Source organism: Hylobates moloch, unplaced genomic scaffold (assembly GCF_009828535.3).
Source record: "Hylobates moloch isolate HMO894 unplaced genomic scaffold, HMol_V3 SCAFFOLD_9, whole genome shotgun sequence".
In the NCBI taxonomy this organism is placed as follows: Eukaryota; Metazoa; Chordata; class Mammalia; order Primates; family Hylobatidae; genus Hylobates; species Hylobates moloch.
The window spans coordinates 104,266,926-104,279,609 of NW_026652284.1; the positions used below are offsets into that span (position 1 = coordinate 104,266,926).

The window sequence follows — 12,684 nt, forward strand, 5'->3', positions numbered from 1 at the left end:
CTCCAACTGAAAACCATACTGAAATACCATTTTCACACATAATTATAAAAAAACGAACTGACACTATCAAGGGTTGGTAAGATTATAGAGAGATGGCTATTTTCTTATTGCCAGTGAGAATATAAAATTCCCATTTGGGAAACAAATTTACACTATCTATTCAACAGTTACATGCTCTTAATCTGTGACCCAACAATTCCACTTCTCATGTTCATTTTAGAGAATTACTCACACATATCCTATGCAAGAATGTGATTGATGGCATTCGTTTTGTTCGAGACAAGCCTGGGCAACATAGTGAGACCCTGTCTCTACAAAAAATTCAAAAAATAAAAAAATTAGCCAGTTGTGGTGGTATAGGCCTGTAGTCCCAGCTACTCAGGAGGCTGAGGCAGGAGGATTACTTGAGCCCTGGGAGGTTGAGGCTGCAGTGAGCCATAATTACGCCACTGCACTCCAACCTAGCTGGCAGAACAAAACCCTATCTCCAAAAAAAAAAAAAAAATTGACAATTGACAATCAGTTGATGATGTGTGTATGTATATATATTCATGCAGCAGTTGGTTAGAATGACAAAGATCTAAATCCACTCCAAGAACAGGATTCTTAGATGCAAGCCTGGGGTTGATGGCCAGAATGAACTTTTTGTTTTGCAGTACTTTGTCTTCGACTTCATTGGGCCCCAAGTGCATCTTTTTGACAAGATCATCAAAATCTCAGTAAGTATAGCATTGGTGGTAATACTTGTGGAGAGGTGGGAGAGATTCTGGGCATTGGGGACTCTCTGGGACAACTCAGCATACTTAGAGGGGAATAGATTCAAGAGGGCAAGTGTCAGTTGGTGAGTCTAACCAACAGGCAGAACTTGAAATCACCAGTATGGAGGAGTCTGGGAAGAAAAACCACCTCAAGACGATCTATGCTTCTTGGAAGCAAGTGGTAAGCTATGGTAAAGCTATTACTGACTGAATCGTGTAGCTTACTAGTGTGGGAATGTGAGATACGTGCTTCAAGTGACATTTTAATGCATTGCCAGTTTTAGTTGGTTTTTTAAAATCAAGCAAATGTTGGTGTTTCTCTCTTGGGCTGGTATCTACACTAATGATCATTAATCACATCTCCTTCTCCTCCTAGTTGGGTAATGAATAAAGAAATGGGAACAAGAATCAGGAAAATGTATCAATCTCATCAATGGTAATGCTGGATCAGAGGATGTGATTTGGACTAAGTGGTGGCCATTGGGATTTTCAAAAGTTGCCTCTGAGTGTAGATCTCAGGACCTGCCCTCGGGAAATTGAGTCTGCTGCATAGACTCTTCCTCAGCCCTGCTAGGGGAAGTGCAGAGACAGAGCTTCTTGCTCTAAGGGCCCAATCCAACTTTGCCCACCACATGGAGGACAGAAATGGGAAGGGGAAGTGCCCATGTTGAAGCCAGACTTATCCAAATGAGAGAGAAGTCAGGCCAAATGGGATTGTTACAAACTTTGCACCATTCAGCAAAGGGACAGAGACCAGTGGATGACAGACTGCATCTACCTTACCAGCCTGAGAGATCACCACGGCTTCTCCCAAGGTGGTGAAGGATGGCTGGAGAGTAAGTTTCTCTCTTCCAAACAGTTCGAAGAGGACACAATTCCTCCTTCATGTGTCAGTGTAGGAAGTCGGGAGAATAAAGGAGTGATTTCTTCAACAATCACACCAGCTCTAATCAGAATTGTGAGGATGAGAAAACCTGTTTTGAAGATTTTCTTCCCTGTCTTTGGCACTGATTCAATATAATATCTAAACAGATATATAAAATATGTTCCCTTTAACCACAGCTGACTGTCAGCAAAGTCCTGCATTATGGCCTAGGTAATAGTGGAATTATGACATTACCCTTCCCAGGAGACTTTAAGAATGTGACTCTTGAAGAATGAGAAGTCACCCAGAGCCAAACATCTTAAGGTTTGAATTTCAGGCATGATGACAAGTGGTGCAGGTGATATTTCAGGACCTGGGACAATGCCCAGGACTTTGTTCCATTGCTCAAGCAACCATCTGTTTGTGGAATCAGCTCCATAGAAGGCTTCTAAGGACTGTCTGATGAACAGTTAATCACTAGATTTTTATATTGTGCCATAGTCTAGGGTCAGGACTGTTTGTGGGACATGTGGACTTCTAGACAGAGGATCAAAGCTACTATTGCCTATCTCTGTTTCTCTAACTTGGAAGAAGAGAAGACTTTAGTGTCCCTAAAAGACTCTTAGAGACAAAAGATTTTAAAATAAAATCTTTCCTTGAGAGGGGAATGTTTAACACAACTTTTCTCTTAGTCCATGAACTGAAAGTCAGTATGCCCAGAATATATACGACATGGGATAAGAAGTGGGGGAGTGCTGTAAGCAGATGCTACTGGGACAGCCAGCCTGTAATACACCCTGGTTGTGCCAAAGACAGTCTTCCCTTCTCAGTGGCCAAGGCATGCAGGGCTCCCAGTACTCTGTGTGTGAGACGTCCCCAGAGTCCTGGTGATTTAACACTTGCCAGGATTGCCTGGTACCCAACCACTGGATGGATGACTTTAAGAGGCGTCCTGTGTTATTTAAAGATTTGTTTGGGGCTCTTGCATTTCATCTTGCCCACAGGGACTCTCAACCTGAGAGGACAACTTGAAACTGGCTTGTGTTCTTTCTCAGGCCTTTGGAAAATCACATGAGCAACTGCAAGCATGGTGGGTTTTGGAGTGAGCATTATGTGAGCGTCCTTCACTAGCTCCTCTACTCAAGCCAGGCTGCCTGTACTTCACCTTGGTTCTCTGACACCCATGGAAAGTTTAGGTTAGGGAGAGAGAGTGGAAAGAGAAATGAGGAGGGCTGTCATTTCTTGACGTCAATTGAATTTCTTTTGCTTCAGCAAAAAGGAGCTGTTTGGAAGCTGCAAAAGCCTTCTATTCATCTGCATTCAATTAGTCAATCATTCATTAATTCACTGAATGTTTATTGAATATTGTGAACAAGGCCATGTGATGGGTGGATGACAGGAGGAAACTGTCCTTGACTTAAGGAGCTTATAGGATTTTATAGTTAGAAGGAAGCTCAGAGGACATCTTGCATAACTTCCAACTGGTGCAAGAATCCTTCTCCTCTTCCTTTACTACGTGGAGTTCTTGGGGGCATAACTTGATTATTTGCAGTGATAGGGAGGTCGCTACCTCTAGGAAAGCTCATTCCATTGCTGGGAAGTTCTGACAGTTATAAACATTGTTCTTATATTGAGCGGAAATCTTTCATCCTGTTATTTGGGAACTGTAGAGGGGAACTTACTCTCTCTTCTGCATGACGGCATTTACATGATTTAAAGACACTTCAGTTGCCATTGCCCTTTCTCCACACCTGCCAGTTTTCTCTTTTATGGGTGAAAGATTGAACTTTTCTCCTGGTTCTTCAGCAGTTTCTCGTATGTTGTGGCTTTTCAACCTGGCACCAGCTCTGCACCTTCCTTTAGAACTTCCTCATCCTGAGAGCATTAGCATGAAAATGGGCTGCTGTAACCAAGCCAGGCCCTCTGCTGGCCCTGATCAGACAGAATATTGAGGGTGATCACCTCCTTTGTTCTCACCGTTGTACGTGCCTAAAATGATTCAAGGCAATATGTGATGAGTTATCTGAGAAAGTTGTGACCAAAGTTGCAGGAGTTTAGGGGAGAAAAGGAACACTTTCAGTTTGAGGGGACTGCATGGCGGAGGTGACATGTTCTAGGTACTGAAAGATAGGGAAAATTTCAGCAGGAAGAGATGGGTGTTGAAGGGTAAGCTGTACTCAGGTTTATTTTGGTTAAAGGAAGCTTGCAGGCACTGAGAGTTGTCAGGCATCCTTCTATGGAAGATTAGCTAAAATCCTGCTAAGAGCAAGAGGTGAAGGTGAGAGGCTTCTGGAGGTCCTTTACGGCCTTGTGGTTTGATGGCCAAACTCCACTGTGCTCCAGACAGGGTCAAAGCTAGACAAGGGTCAAGGACTCTTATCTTCAAGGTAAATCTGCCATGCTCCCTGCTCTCTCTCTCCTCAGGTCTTTCACCACAAGCTGATAGGAAGTGTATTGATTGGCTCTTTCAAAGTAGACCTGGGGACTGTGTACAACCAACCTGGTAAGAAAACATCACCTCCCCATCTGAATCTCACTTGTCTTTGGTTTATAGCACCTGGAGGTCATCCCATTCATTAACTCACCTGTGTGACCATTCATTCAATAACACTGAGCACCAGTTATACAAAGTTGAATGAGACATAACTCTTGCCCTCAAATGTTTTACAGTCTCATGATAAAATTATTTGATATGTCTACTTCTGGGGAGTTTTTTTCTTACACAAATTCTGTCCAATTGAGATATGGACAGGAGAGGCAATGGAATATAGGAGCTAAGAATACAGACTCTGGAGTCAGATTGCCTGGGTTCAAATCCCACTCTATTTCCTAGCTGTGCAACCTTGGGCAAATGACTTAACTTCTCTGGGCCTCAGTTTCCTCATCTGTAGAAATGATTATAACTTACTACTTCCTTCATAGGTTTGTTGGAGGATTGAGTAAGTTAATATACACAAAATGCTTAGTAAAGAGTCTCACTCATAATAATGACTACAGCATTTTGTATCCTTATACAAAGGATTTGCTGTACTTATTATTATCCCTGATTTGTAGGAAAGAGAAACTCAGAGAAGCAACGTAATTTGTTCAAGGTCAAGAGCAAATAAGTAAAAGAGCCAGCACAGGTCTTTTTATGAAAGGCCCCCTATCTTCAACAGGGATTCCAACTCCTGTGACTGCATGGGCCAGACAGGGAGCATAGCTGCGTGCAGCAGCCTGAGTGTGAGGCATAAAGGAACAGTGGAGTCTGGGAAAAGAGACAGGAAGGCTTGTGCTCCATATACAAGGGCAGTGGCTACTTAGCGCCTTTGGTATTTACTGTCATGTAGAAGTGTGAAGCCAGTGGCCGGGCGCAGTGGCTCACACTTGTAATCCCGGCATTTTGGGAGGTTGAGGCTGGTGGATCACTTGAGGTCAGGACTTCAAGACCAGCCTGGCCAATATGGTGAAACCCCGGCTCTACTAAAAATACAAAAATTAGCTGGGCGTGATGGTGCGTACCTGCAGTCCCAGCTACTTGGAAGACTGAGGCAGGAGAATGGCTTGAGCAAAGGAGGCAGAGGTTGCAGTGAGCCAAGGTCATGCCATTGCTCTCCAGCCTGGGCATCGCAGTGAGACTCTGTCTCAAAAAAAAAAAAAAAGAAATGTGAAGCCAGTATTGCCAGAACTTACCATTTTTAAAGAAAAGCCAGAAGTCTAGATTATGTAAGCCATCTTGGAAGTTTCGACTCACAGTGAGGCCAAACAAAAAGACCCAGGAGCCACATTTACGTCCTGTGGGCAAATAATACGTATGTGACTTCTACACTTCATTAATGTCCCCCTATTCCATCAAAGACGGAACCTTGTCTCAGTGATTTCTACTAGGTCAATGCCTTCCCAAGAATCTATGGTAAATTGGGGGAAAAGATGGAGAACTGGTAGGAAGCAAAGGGAGAGGAGGGAAAGGAAGAGGGAAGCAGCATGAGGTTTGGAAATAACTGAGATGATTTACCACCCAGAGCAACAGAGGGAGGAGAGCCTGGGAGGCCTTGGCGCATGGGAGAGAAAGGGGTGGGGCTGCTGGGCCCATCTGTGAAGGATGTGAGCTGTCAGGGTGCTTTCACAGGTCATCAGTTCTGCGACAAGTGGGCCCTGCTCACAGACCCTGGTGACATCAGGACTGGCACTAAGGGATACTTGAAATGTGACATCAGCGTGATGGGAAAAGGCGATGTCTTGAAGACCAGCCCTAAAACTTCTGACACCGAGGAGCAAATAGAAAAGTAAGACAGGTCCATCCTGGGCTGTGCATAGAAATGATATGTCCAATTTTAATCTTTTTTTCCCTCCCTCACCACTTTTCTTATGGGTACATGAGAACCGTGTTTGTTCTCAGCTTGGCCACCTGGCATTCTGCTCTATGAGACACCAAGATGTGTCCTATTAAGGTATGACTCTCCTTCGGGAGGTCAGGTTCTAGGACAAGAACTGTCTGTCTTCCTATAATAACTCATAATAGACAAGCTATTCCTAAGCTTATCCAATTTTTCTGAATGTAGCTGAGTTTTCTTTGAAGGAATTATAATTTCAATCACTGGTTTGTGATGTGGGAAGACTTAAATGCACCTCTTTTAAGGTTCAGAGTGGGAGACAGTATTTATCCTATCCTAGGACCTGAATGAGTTTGCATTCACTTTATTCATACCATTCTCTGTCATTTACACTATAAAGAAAACTCATTTCAGCAATGAATCTTACTCTTTTCAGATTTGTCTTATATTGGGATCTTTCTTTCTGTCTCCAAATTGCTCCTGTCTTTTCTCTCTGCTTCTTCAACTGAGAGAGCTTTTTCATTTGTTTTTGTCTCCCTCTAAGGAACTTTTTGATCCCCGATGGGTTTCCATCAGAGAGACCCTGGGCCAGATTCTATGTGAGACTCTACAAAGCAGAAGGTTTGCCCAAAATGAATTCAAGCATCATGGCGAACGTCACCAAGGCATTTGTGGGTGACAGTAAGGACCTGGTGGATCCCTTTGTGGAGGTCTCCTTTGCTGGGCAGATGGTGAGGAACCATTGTCACTAACACTGCCTGGCCTGGGCCAGGGCCCTGCTCTCTATCCAAGATATGTTTAATCAAATCAAATTAATAAAAATTAGGAAGTGCCTTGAAAGCAAAAGCTTTGTCACAAAAAGGCAATGGGGCCAGGCGAGGTGGCTCACACCTGTAATTCCAGCACTTTGGCAGGCTGAGGCGGTGAATCACTTGAGGCCAGGAGCTCAAAACCAGCCTGGCCAACATGGCGAAGCCCTGTCTCAACCAGAAACACACAAAAAATTAGCTGGGCATGGTGGTGCATCCCTGTAATCCCAGCTACTGGGTGGCTAAGGCATAAGAATTGCTTGAACTTGAGAGGCGGAGGTTGCAGTGAGCAGAGATTGTACCACTGTGCTCCAGCCTGGGTGACAGAGCAAGACTCTGTCAAAAAAAAAAAAAAAAAAAAGAAAAGGCAACGAGATGTGGCAGGGAAATAGGGGAGGGTTACTCACTCACTTTTCATTGGAGGAAATGGAAAGGAGCTATGGGTGGATTGTGGTTTAGGACACAGGCAGACAGGCATCCTTCCTCACCCCTGGCTACTTCTCTGAGCTGTTTATTCAGTCCCCAGGTCTGGTAGAATTTCCACCCACCTCCTGACCTGTTCCACAATCTCCCCAGGTAGTCCCTGTCTTAGAATTTCCATCCACCTCCTGACCTGTTCCACAATCCCCCCAGGTAGTCCTTGTCTTAGAATTTCCATCCACCTCCTGATCTGTTCCACAATCTCCTCAGGTAGTCCTTGTCTTATGTAAGCCTGGACATCGCTTTTCCCTGCTCAGGAGCCATTGGAAGTGTCAGGGCCTGTGTACATGGTCAGAGATTAAAGCTGGTTGGCTGGATTTTGAAGCTTCAACTCACGCACATGTTATCTCTGCCATTAAAATACAGACCTACCCTGATTGTGTCCCCTTGGCAGGGGTAAACACTGAAGTATTTTTGACTTGGGCTGAACTTGGAGATCATATAAGACATCACCTCCACTTTATGACAAGGAAATTGAGGGCCAGACTGGAAGAGTGATTCACACAAGGTCATACTTCTACAAAATATGAGCTCATGGTGTAACTACATCCACTGTATTCCTGGAGATGCACAGAACTCCCATTCCCCAATATGCTGATCAGAACTTCCTGAGGGCAGGGCTGTGACGTGACTTTGTCCCAGATACCTGGCACAGTGTCCAGCATAGAGCAGGTCATCAGTCACGTTCGCTGAGTATAACTGATTTTCGCGGGTGTCAGAAGCAGGTTTGTTATCTTTGAAAACTCGCTTTATACTTCCAGCTGGTTTGAAGAGTTTTCTGCAGTCAGTCACTCCCTTCCATGACTCATGTCCTCCTGGCTGTGTTTTTAGGGGCGAACCACAGTGCAGAAGAACTGCGCTGATCCTGTGTGGCATGAACAGGTGATCTTCAAGGAAATGTTCCCTCCCTTGTGTCGGAGGGTGAAAATCCAGGTGTGGGATGAAGGCAGCATGAATGATGTAGCACTGGCAACCCATTTCATTGACCTGAAGAAAATCTCCAATGAACAGGATGGAGACAAAGGTAAAGTCCCACCCATCTGACTTGAAAAATGTCTCAAAATGCTTGCTTTAGATCCCTCATCTTTAAAAGGGGTGGGCTAGAGCAGCAGTCCCCAGCCTTTTTGGCACCAGATACCAGTTTTATGGAAGACTATTTTTCCACGAATGGGTAGGGGGATGGTTTTGGGATGAAACTGTTCCACTTCAGATCACCAGGCATTAGGAGCCTCCTCATAAGGAGCATGCAACCTAGGTCCCTTGTATGTGCAGTTCACAGTATGGTTTGTACTCCTATGAGAATCTATTGCCACCGCTAATCTGACAGGTGGATCTAGGTGGTAATGCTGACTTGCCTGCTGCTCATCTCTTGCGGCCCAGTTCCTAACAGGATGGGTACTGGTCCATGGCTCTGGGGGGTCAGGGGCCCCTGGGTTAGAGCACCTTCCATGTATTAGGCACTTTCCATGCTACTGTAGGGTCTGTGGTTTGAGTTGGTTCAGGGCAATGGATGAAGCCAGGCTCTGGGAGCCAGGAGGTTTGCTCCTGGTCCCAGGTCTTCCACAAACACCGCTATGTGTCCTTGAGGAAGTCAGTCTTCCCATAATTGAAAAATGAGACATTTAGGGTAAATCAGAGATTGGTAAACTAAGGTCTATGGGCCACATATGGCCTACTACATATTTTAGTATGGCCCACAAGATAAATGGTACCAACAAAAATTGTGTCTTCAACCCATTGATGGGAGCCTGCGAGTGCAGGAATAGCAGCGAGGTGCACTGACTGTGCACACTGTGAGCCAGGGTGGGAGCTGAGAGCCCCAGCTAATCCACCGAGCCAGCCAGGCAGAGGTCAGGTAAAAGAATTTTCACTCAGTATATGGCTCTTTATTTGCAAAACCCAAATTAGTAGATAATTCTCTGAAAAGCCCAACAAACCTTCCCTTCTTTAAATTCCCAGGCAATCTTTCTCTGTGCTACAAATTTATATTAATTGACATATTTTTTGCATACATACATGCACATGCATGTGTATCTACATACATATAATCACACATACATATACAAATATATACACTAATAAATATATCACATGCCATCTGTATATGAAGTTAATGTAATTTAATTTTTTACTTGATTAGACTAAAGGCATGTCAAGAGCAGTGAACAAGATTTACACATTTTTATGTCCCTAACAGATACCATAGAGAGGCCTCAGTAAATAAATACCTTTGTGTAAATCTTTACATTATGGAAGTGTTTGCCACAAGATTGCTATATGCAGAAAGCACCCTCGGCCCATCTATACAATTCTCAGTTAGATGTAAACATGTTTTATTTACAACCTTTTAGGAACATCTTGATGGCATTCAGGAAGATATATGTCAGTGATTTAAAATATAGACATCAGGACCATAAAATCTTTCTATCCTTTTTAATACAATATTCTTATATTTAAGTCTACTCAAGGGAGGGCTAGAATCCAATCCATGGGAGAAGGGGATAGGAAATGTGTAGGCATAAAACTATTGATAATAGTTTCCACATATGGAAACATCTACTTGTCCACACTGGGGGATTGTTAAGCAGATTATGATATATTTGCTTTTTCATAATAATAGCCTATATTCTTAGCACTTCCTAAGGGCCTGCGTGAAGCACTCAATTGATAGTTTCTTTTAATTTTGAGAAATAAAATGCCATATGCTGAGTGGAAATTCTTTTACCTGACCTCTGCCTGGCTGGCTCAGTGGATTAGCTGGGGCTCAAAATTAAAGATGTGACAGGTACTATTAACATCTCCCTTTTAGAGGTGAGGAAACTGAAACACGGGGAAGTTTAAAAACTGCCCAAGGTCACACAGCTTGAACATGACAGAGCTGAGATTTGAACTCAGGCCTCAGAGCCACCAGGCTGTACTGCCTGTCATCGAGATGTTGCCATGGAGATGTTCCCGTAGACAGTGCATTTTCTCAGACACTATGTATTAAGAAGGGAAAATACATCAGCAGTAAGTTCAAATCACCAGGTCTTTTAAATTCTATGTTCAGAACGTATCTTGAAACATTTACCTGTCTCAGTCTCCACTACCTTCTCCCTGGTTCAAGACGCTGGTCTTCAGTTTTGATGATGAAGTGGTCCTCGAACCAGTTAGCCCACATGCATTCTTCTAACCCTTCATATAACAGCCATAGTGATCTTAAGACATATGATTATGTCACATCTTTGCTTAAATTCCTTTGAAACATTTCTGTAGTTTTTAGGATAAGGGCCAAAATTTTTATCAAGGCCCCAAGACCCACCTAGCTCTTCAAACTCTCCCACAGAGTTCATCTCTAGCTCCAAGCTCCTTTCTAACTGGCACATGCTGCTCCCTCTAGCCAGAACACACACTCTCTCTCTTCTCTGCCTGCCTAACTCCCCTCTATGTTACATCAGCCTGTTACTTTTTCTTGCAACACAAAGTGTATTTCCTCCATCGTGTTTGCACTGTAAATATTTATGTTTAATGTTTATACCTGCTTTGTTCTCCAGCAGGCTCTGTTTAGTATCTAGCATGGTACCTGGCACTAAACATAGAGCCTACTGGAGAACATGGGGGAATCAATAAGCATTTGATGAATATGTGAAAAGAACAGAATGCAGATTGGCATTTATGGTATTAGTACAACTGTGAACAAGTGTAAACATGAATGCAAAAAAGACCAGAAGGAAATATGGCAAGATGGCAATCGTAGTTGTCTTTTGGTGATGGGATATCCTGTCAATATTTTCTTTTGTCTTTCTTGGATATTCTACATTTTGAAATGAATGTGTGCAACTTTTATAAAGCAAAAACATGATGAGATAACTAAAACCTGGGGTCTCTCTAGGCTTTCTTCCCACCTTTGGGCCTGCCTGGATTAACCTGTATGGCTCGCCCAGGAACCACAGTCTGATGGATGACTACCAGGAAATGAACGAAGGCTTTGGGGAAGGTGTGTCATTCAGGGGCAGAATCTTGGTAGAAATTGCTGTGGAAATCCTCTCAGGAGGGGCACAGGAATCTAAATTTTCCAAGGCCCTGAAGGAGCTCAAGTTGCCTTCCAAGGACAAAGACTCCAAATCTTCCAAAGGTAAAGAGAAGGCTGACAAAACTGAAGACGGAAAATCCCAACAGGCTTCAAACAAAACTAACTCAACTGAGGTGGAGGTGGAATCATTCGATGTCCCCCCCGAGGTAGGTCTGGGCACTGCTTTATGGTACTTTACCTGTGAGGTGAACCAGAGCAGTGACTGCCCCTGTCACAGGTTTCTGAAGGTGTTGTCAGAATATGTCTTATTCCCCCTGAAAAATTTGTGTTGGCCCAGCCCTGTGTTCTGAGGCTGATCCTCTGCCCCCTCTTGCACACTTCACAGCCATCTGCCTATGATAAATTCCTTTGAATCCCCCACTCCCCCAAATACAATTCCCATGGAAACGCAAGTAAAGAGAAATAAAAGTGCTCCGGAGGAGTTGGTGGGAGTGGGTGGTACGGGATTGATTAAACTCTATCTGTGGCCTAATTTTGTTTAGTTGTGTTAGCTTAGAGTAAGCTCCGGATGGGAGATAATTTTGGATGAGGAATGAAGAGGAGGAAGAGTAGGTGACAAGCTGGGATATAAGAAATTGAGAAACCTACACCCCTACCCCAAACCTGTTCGGGAAATCACAACTTTAGGGAATGCTTATTACTTACCATGAAGCATGTTAGCACTTTCCCAGCCTGGTTCTGTCTTATGGGAAAGAGATATGAGACTCTAAGAGGAATACAAATGGTGAATATTCTCTCTACTGTTTAGTTTATCAATGGCAATTTGCAGTTAAGCAAATGAAAGAGCTTCATGTTTTGTCAGTAGCGGAGGTAGGTAGATTCCAGCTCCCAGCTTGGCTAATTCTGCCTCTAGATGTATGCTTCTCGGTCAACTAGGCAATAATTTCGGGTAGGGAAGGGAGGTGATGCTCGAAACCCCAGAGCTGTTCATTTCTAGGAGAGACTAGAGAGTCCAATGGAGTATAGCAGAAGGTCACCTTAGCCTTGGAAGAGGCATTTGTTTCGGTTGCTGGGATCTAATAAATCTTAAGAAACCGTGTAGGGGAAAGGTTGGAGCACAGGGCTGGAAATCTTGGGGTGGGTTGTAGTTATGGCTCCGACACTAACACCCTTCTGTGTTTTAGTTTACCATCAACAAAATGAGATAGTTAATAGTTACCCTGCCATAGGCATCTTTGGGGGTTAAATGAGGAAATGCATGTAAAATGGTTAGCAGAGTTCTTAGCACATACATAGGAAGCAGGCAATGCCTTTGTTGTTGTTGTTGTCGTCAGTGTCGCTATGGTTTTCTCCCACCACCAGGAAGCAGCTATTCAGAGCTTTCCAATCTGTTTGTGACTTTGGAAATTTAGTGGACCTCCCCAGTTCTCTCCTCTGAGTTCACATA

The 12,684-nt window shown here is 43.8% G+C and overlaps 1 protein-coding gene across 1 annotated transcript in view; it reads left to right on the top strand.

The window, feature by feature from the left end:
• Positions 1 to 12,684, top strand: part of FER1L6 (fer-1 like family member 6) — a 193,180-nt gene that overhangs the window by 42,905 nt on the left and 137,591 nt on the right. Inside the window, exons 6-11 of the mRNA XM_032758498.2 lie at positions 657 to 719; positions 4,048 to 4,126; positions 5,732 to 5,888; positions 6,481 to 6,667; positions 8,057 to 8,249; positions 11,097 to 11,443. Coding sequence (XP_032614389.1) covers positions 657 to 719; positions 4,048 to 4,126; positions 5,732 to 5,888; positions 6,481 to 6,667; positions 8,057 to 8,249; positions 11,097 to 11,443 — 1,026 coding nt within the window. The remainder of the gene's footprint in view (positions 1 to 656; positions 720 to 4,047; positions 4,127 to 5,731; positions 5,889 to 6,480; positions 6,668 to 8,056; positions 8,250 to 11,096; positions 11,444 to 12,684) is intronic.